Below are 6,219 nucleotides of genomic sequence, written 5' to 3' on the forward strand. Positions count from 1 at the left end.
AGTCCCCTCTGACGTGCTCTTCTCTACAAAAGAAGAAACACAATACTATAAGTTGAAAATTTTGGTAGAACCTCCCCTATATGGGGAGGTTTCCAAAACCTACAAGAAAAAACCAGCACGATGGTCGACAACCACATATCAAGGGAACAAATACGACACGATGGCCGATAGCCAGATATATATTAATCCACCACCAACACACCACCACCACCACCACACCACCACCACCACAACCACCACACTACCACCACCACCACCACCACGACCACACCACCAACACCACAACCTCCACCACCACGACCACATCACCACGACCACACCACCACCACCACAACCACCACACTACCACCACCACCATGACCACGACCACACCACGACATCCACCACAACGACCATGACCACACCACCACATCCACCACAATGACCACCATTGCACGCCACCACCACCTACACCTACACCTATACCTCCTCCTTCACCAGCATTGTACACCATGAAGCAAGGGAAGGGCATACCTAGATGTCGGAGGGACGTCGAAGGCCGCGGACGGGGCGAGGGTCATGGATGGGGCGGTGTCAAGGGGCCAGGGCGGGGCACCTCCTCCTCCTCTCTTCTCAGCCTCCTCTCTTCTCCTGTTCCCCTTCTCCCCTTCCTCCCTTTCTCCCACCTTCTGCTCGGAATGGGGGCGGGCATGGCGAACAGCGTGGATGGGGTTGGCGGGTGGCGCGGGGTCCTCCTCCTTCTCCGGTGGCCGGCGGATGGCGCAAAGGTTCTCCTCCTCCTCGGGGTGGGCCGGTCGGCAGGCGTGGGCAGGTGGCGCAGTCGGGGTGGGGCACCTCCAGTGGGGTGGGGCTCCTCCGATGGCCTGCTCCTCCTCCCTCCTCCTCTGGCGGCCAAGGGCCCGGGGCGCGCAGGGTGGTGGTGGCAGGGTGGTGATGGCTGGCCGGCGGGCGTGGGCGGGCGGCGTGGCCGGGGCGGGGCACCTCTGGTGGGTTGAGGCGAGTGGCAGGATGGGGCTCCTCCGATGGCCTACTCCTCCCCCCTCCTCCTCTGGTGGCCAGGGGCCAGGGGCATGTAGGGTGGCCGATGGCAGGGTGGCGGTGGCAGGGGCACGTGGGGTGGCGGTCGCGGGGTGGCCGGGGCCGGGGGCCGGGGGCGCGCGGGGTGGCGGTGGCGATGGCCGGGGCAGCATGGGGCGGCGGAGCGTGGTGGGGCAGCACGGGGAGGCAAGGCGGCGGCGTTGTGTGTGGTGTGTGTGAGTGTGTCGGCCGGGAGGCCAACGTATTTTTTTAACCGCCCATAGCTTTGCCGAGTGCCAAGATCTACGGCACTCGGCAAAGAAGATTCCCTTTTTTTATTTAAAAAACTTTGCCGAGCGCCAGGCGTTAGGCACTCGACAAATAATAAAGTTTACCGAGTGCCACGGATTGGCACTCGGCAAATTTTTTTTTTGATTTTGGCCACCAATTTTTTTGGTAGCCCTACTGAAAGCATCTAGGCCCCTAGTTGGGTTTTGATAATTAATGACAATACAAGATTACTATGACTAACGTGTGTTTTCCAGAGGTAATTAAGTTAGGTCATGGTAATGGAGATCGATTGGGCAATCAAAGAGGTCATGCCCCTACGATGGAAATCATTTCGGTTTTCAAAGGAAGGACGACAAGGTTAAGGATGACTAGTTCTAAGTGTTGATTGGAGTTGGAGAGACACTTAGAGTAGTTTAGGACTTTGTTTTTCCTTTGGCCGTACTATTAAGGGGGGGTATGGACGGGTAGCTTGACCTAGTTGAGTCTAGCAAGTTAGGTGTGGTGCACACTTGTTAAAACTAGCTCTAGGTAGCTCCTATGAATGCCTAAAATCCTTTGGAGCAAACTTCATTCACATATGATCGAGAGTTGGAAGTGAATGGAGGGTCAAATGCTGACCGAATGCTGGCCCCGGTACGACCGGACGCTGGCCACAGGGTCCGGTCAATTCATTTGATCAGTTGTCTACGTCCGATGTGACCGGACGCTGAAGAGGTCAAGTGACCAGACGCTGAAAGGCAGTGTCCGGTCGACTCTAGTAAGGTTCCAGAGAAGGGAATCTGCGACCGGACGCGTCCGGTCAGTACTGACCGGACCCTGAGGGTTCAGCGTCCGGTCGAGTCCAGTAAGGTTCCAGTAAGGGTTTCATGCGACCGGACGTGTCCAGTCAGTGCTGACCAGACCCTGCCAACGTCCGGTCAACTCATTTTTACTGGCTCGCGGGTTGAACTGACCGGAGCGTCTGGTCAACACGATCGGAGCGTCCGGTCACCCCGCAGAAGCTCATAACGGTTCGTTTTTCAGGCTGCCTTATAAATAGAAGCTCCACTCGTGTGTGGAGTCACTTTTGCTCATTCCAACAGCTGAGAAACACGTTTGTGAGTGCCAAGAAGAGCAAGATCCTAGTGAGGTGATTGAGATTTGAGAATCCAAGAGAGTAGCCTCATTAGTGAATCAAGAGTAGTCAAGTGTGCATCTATCTTCTCATTAGGCTTCGTGTGGTCAAGTGAGAGTTCGTGCTTGTTACTCTTGGTGATCGCCATCACCTAGATGGCTTGGTGGTGATTGGGAGCTTGGTGATCACCCAACGGAGCTTGTGGGTGACCCAACTCAAGTTGTGAGCGGCTTTGGGTGATTTGCCACGACGGAGTGTCAAAGAATCAACTCATAGAGAGCACTTGATCCTTGCGCGGATCAAGGGGGAGCAACACCCTTGCGTGGGTGCTCCAACGAGGACTAGTGGGGAGTGGCGACTCTTTGATACCTCGGCAAAACATCGCCGTGTTCCTCTCTCTCTCTTTACTTTGAGCATTTACTTTGAGTATTTACTTTGAGTATTTACTTTGTGCAATTCAATGCTTGTCTTTACATTCATAGAATTGCCATGCTAGAGTAAGTTTGGAACATAGGTTGCAAGTCCTTTGTGCGTTAGGTTGATAGAAACACTTTTCTAGGCACAAGGGGTTAATTGGGCTATCCGTAGGATTTGATTATTGCAAGAAAATTTAGAATTAGCCCAATTCACCCCCCCTCTTGGGCATCTTGATCCTTTTAATTGGTATCAAAGCCTCGTGCTCACATTTTTAAGCTTAACCGCTTAGAGCAAGATGTCTCACGGGGATGGACCTCCTCCTATCTTTGAGGGAGATGACTTTCTATATTGGAAAATTCGTATGGAGGCGTACTTAGAAGCTCTAGATGTTGGTATTCTTAGAGCCACCTCACAAGGCTTCCCAAAACCTCAAAATGCTACTAACCTACAAGGCGATGAGGTTAATTATGAAAAATGGAATGCAAAGGCTCGCAACACCATCTTTAGAGGCCTTTGCAAAGATGTGTTCAATCGTGTAAGGAACCACAAAGACGCCCATGCACTATGGTCGGATGTTTGTGTGCTCCATGAGGGAACCAAGAGTGAGCGTGAGGAACGCTATCACCTTGTGATTAAAAAGCTAAATTCATTTGAAATGCTTCCCAAAGAAAGTGCTAATGAGATGTATTCTCGTTTAAATGTTCTTGTAGAGGAAGTCAATGGGCTTGGACTTATTCAAATGTCACCATCCGATGTTGTGAGAAAGATCTTGAGTGTCCTCCCCATTGACAAATATGGGCACATTATGACCGTGCTACATCAAGGTGATCTTTTTGCCGCTACACCGACATAAATCTTGGGAAAGATCAATGCTCATGAGATGTACATGCACATCACGCCACAAGATGGCTCATCCTCTACAAAGAAGAAAGAGAAGGACTTAGCATTCAAAGCTAGCCAAGATAAGGGCAAAGCAAGACTTGAGTATGAAAGCTCAAGTGATGAAGATGATGAAGAAAGTCTTACTCTCATGGTGAAGAAGACCGCCAAGATGCTAAAGAAGCTAAACAAGAGTGGCATCAAGTTTGATGGCAAGAAGAAGTTCTTCACTAGCTCAAGAAGAAAGCCAATCTCCGAGATGGATTGCTACAATTGTGGTGAACTTGGCCATCTAGCTCATCAATGCACAAAGCCCAAGAAAGACAAGTTCAAGAACAAGAACAAGGGCAAGAAAGATGACTCAAGCAATGAAGATGAAGATGAGAAGAAAAAGAACAAGCCATACAAGAAGAGAGATGGCAAGAAGAGGGGCTTCCACAAGAAGAAGAAGAGTGGAAAGGCCTACATTGTCGGTGATTGGCTCATGGACATTGATTCATCAAGTGGATCATCCGATGATGATAGTGACAATGAAAAGGTGGCCGCCATTGCTATTGATCTTGCATCTTCACCACCACCATCACCATCATCCTCTACACACCTATGCCTTATGGCCAAGGGTGAACGCAAGGTAACTAAGAGTGATGATAGTAGTGATGATGAGCATGCTAGTGATGATGATAGCGATAGCGATGATGATGATTCACCTACCTATGATGATCTTGTCAAAATACTAAGAAAATACACTAAGATCATTAGAAAGAGTAGAGCTACCAATGAAAAGCTTGATGCTAAAAATGATTCACTCTTAGCTAAGTGTGATACATTGGAAAAGGCTAATGATGAGCTTAGAGAAACTAATGATGCTATATCATCCAAACTCAAGGAGCTCAAATCTTCCAAGAAAGAGCTTAAAGATAAACATGATAAACTTGAGTGGGTGCACAATGAACTCATCACTAGCCACAACAAGCTAAAAGATGAATACACTACTCTTAAGATTAATCATGATACTCTTGTTATTGCTCAAGAATTTTTATCAAATGAGCCACATGATGCTACTAACCATGTTGTTAAGATTGATATAGCTACTTCATGTGATGATTTAATTGATGAGAGCATTGAGCATGGATCTAGTAGCAAAGGCAAGCAAGTGGTTGAGTGCAATGACTATGATGAGTATGTTAAGCTTAAGAGTGATAATGAGAAGCTCATGAAAGATCTTGAAGAGATGAAAAGCCACAACACCATTGTGCTAGAAACTCTTGATCATGACAAAGAGTTGATCCTTGAGAATGAGAAGCTCAAAGAAGAAAACAAGAAGCTTAAGGAAGAGAAGAACAATGATGTTCTCAAGGAAGAGAACAAGAAGCTCAAGATGGAGAAAGAGCATCTCAAGGTGGGATTGAGCAAGTTTGCTAGAGGCAAGCATCTCCAAAGTGAGCTACTCATGAACACCATCATGAAGATAGATAGAAGTGGCATTGGATATGTGGCAAGTGTAGAGAAGAAGAAGGCTCAAGCTCAACAACAACAATCAAAGCCAAAGCCAAAGCCAAAGCTAAAGAGATGTTTTGAGTGTGGACAAGAAGGCCACTTTGCTCATGAGTGTCAAACTCCACCGCCACAACCCTTGCCCAAGCATGCTAGACCCTTTACTTTCAATGCTCACTACATGCTTAGAAAAGATTCAAGTGGAAAGATGAAAGTCATGTTCTTAGGACCCCCCAATAAGAGTAGGCCTAAGAAGATTTGGGTGGCTAAGTCACTTGTTGAGAAGGTGAAGGGCCCTCAACAAGTTTGGATTCCTAAAGCTTGAATCTCTTATGTGTAGGTGAACTACAAGACCGGTGAAAGTCATTGGGTTATTGATAGTGGTTGCACTCAACATATGACCAGTGATCCTCGTATGTTCACCTCACTAGATGAAGAGGTAGATGGGCAAGAGAAAATAACATTTGGAGATAACTTAAAGGGCAAGGTCAAAGGATTGGGCAAAGTGTCAATATCAAATGATCATTCCATCTCCAATATGCTCTATGTTGCTTCATTGAGCTTCAACTTGCTATCCGTTGGACAATTGTGTGATCTTGGCTTCCAATGCTTGTTCACCGAGAAGGAGGTTGTTGTATCCAAGGTAGATGACAATCAAGTGATATTCAATGGATTTAGATACAACAACTTATATCTAGTTGACTTCACCTCCGAAGATGCAAATTTGAAGACTTGCCTATTCACCAAACCAACACTTGGGTGGCTATGGCATAGAAGACTTGCTCATGTTGGGATGAGCTCACTCAAGAAGCTTATGAAGAATGATTTAATGAGAGGGTTGAAGGATGTGAAGTTTGAAAAGGACAAGCTTTGTAGTGCATGTCAAGCCGGCAAGCAAGTTGCAAACACTCATCCAACCAAAGCTTTTATGTCAACCACAAGAGTGCTAGAACTCCTACACATGGATTTATTTGGACCAACAACATACAAGAGTTTGGGAGGAAATC

General features: G+C 47.6%; 1 protein-coding gene across 1 annotated transcript; it reads right to left on the reverse strand.

Moving 5' to 3' along the window:
* Nucleotides 1-473: 473 nt before the first annotated feature.
* On the reverse strand, nucleotides 474-1,190 carry LOC136468608 (predicted GPI-anchored protein 58). Its single transcript, XM_066467114.1, has one exon. The coding sequence runs from the start codon at nucleotides 1,188-1,190 to the stop codon at nucleotides 474-476; it is 717 nt and encodes a 238-aa protein (XP_066323211.1).
* Nucleotides 1,191-6,219: the final 5,029 nt, after the last annotated feature.

The sequence above is a fragment of the Miscanthus floridulus genome, chromosome 8, assembly GCF_019320115.1.
Source record: "Miscanthus floridulus cultivar M001 chromosome 8, ASM1932011v1, whole genome shotgun sequence".
Lineage (NCBI taxonomy): Eukaryota > Viridiplantae > Streptophyta > Magnoliopsida > Poales > Poaceae > Miscanthus > Miscanthus floridulus.

Coding starts and splice junctions, on each gene's coding strand:
- LOC136468608 (XM_066467114.1), bottom strand. CDS start 1,190: ATGCTGCCCCGGCCATCGCCACCGCCACCCCGCGCGCCCCCGGCCCCC.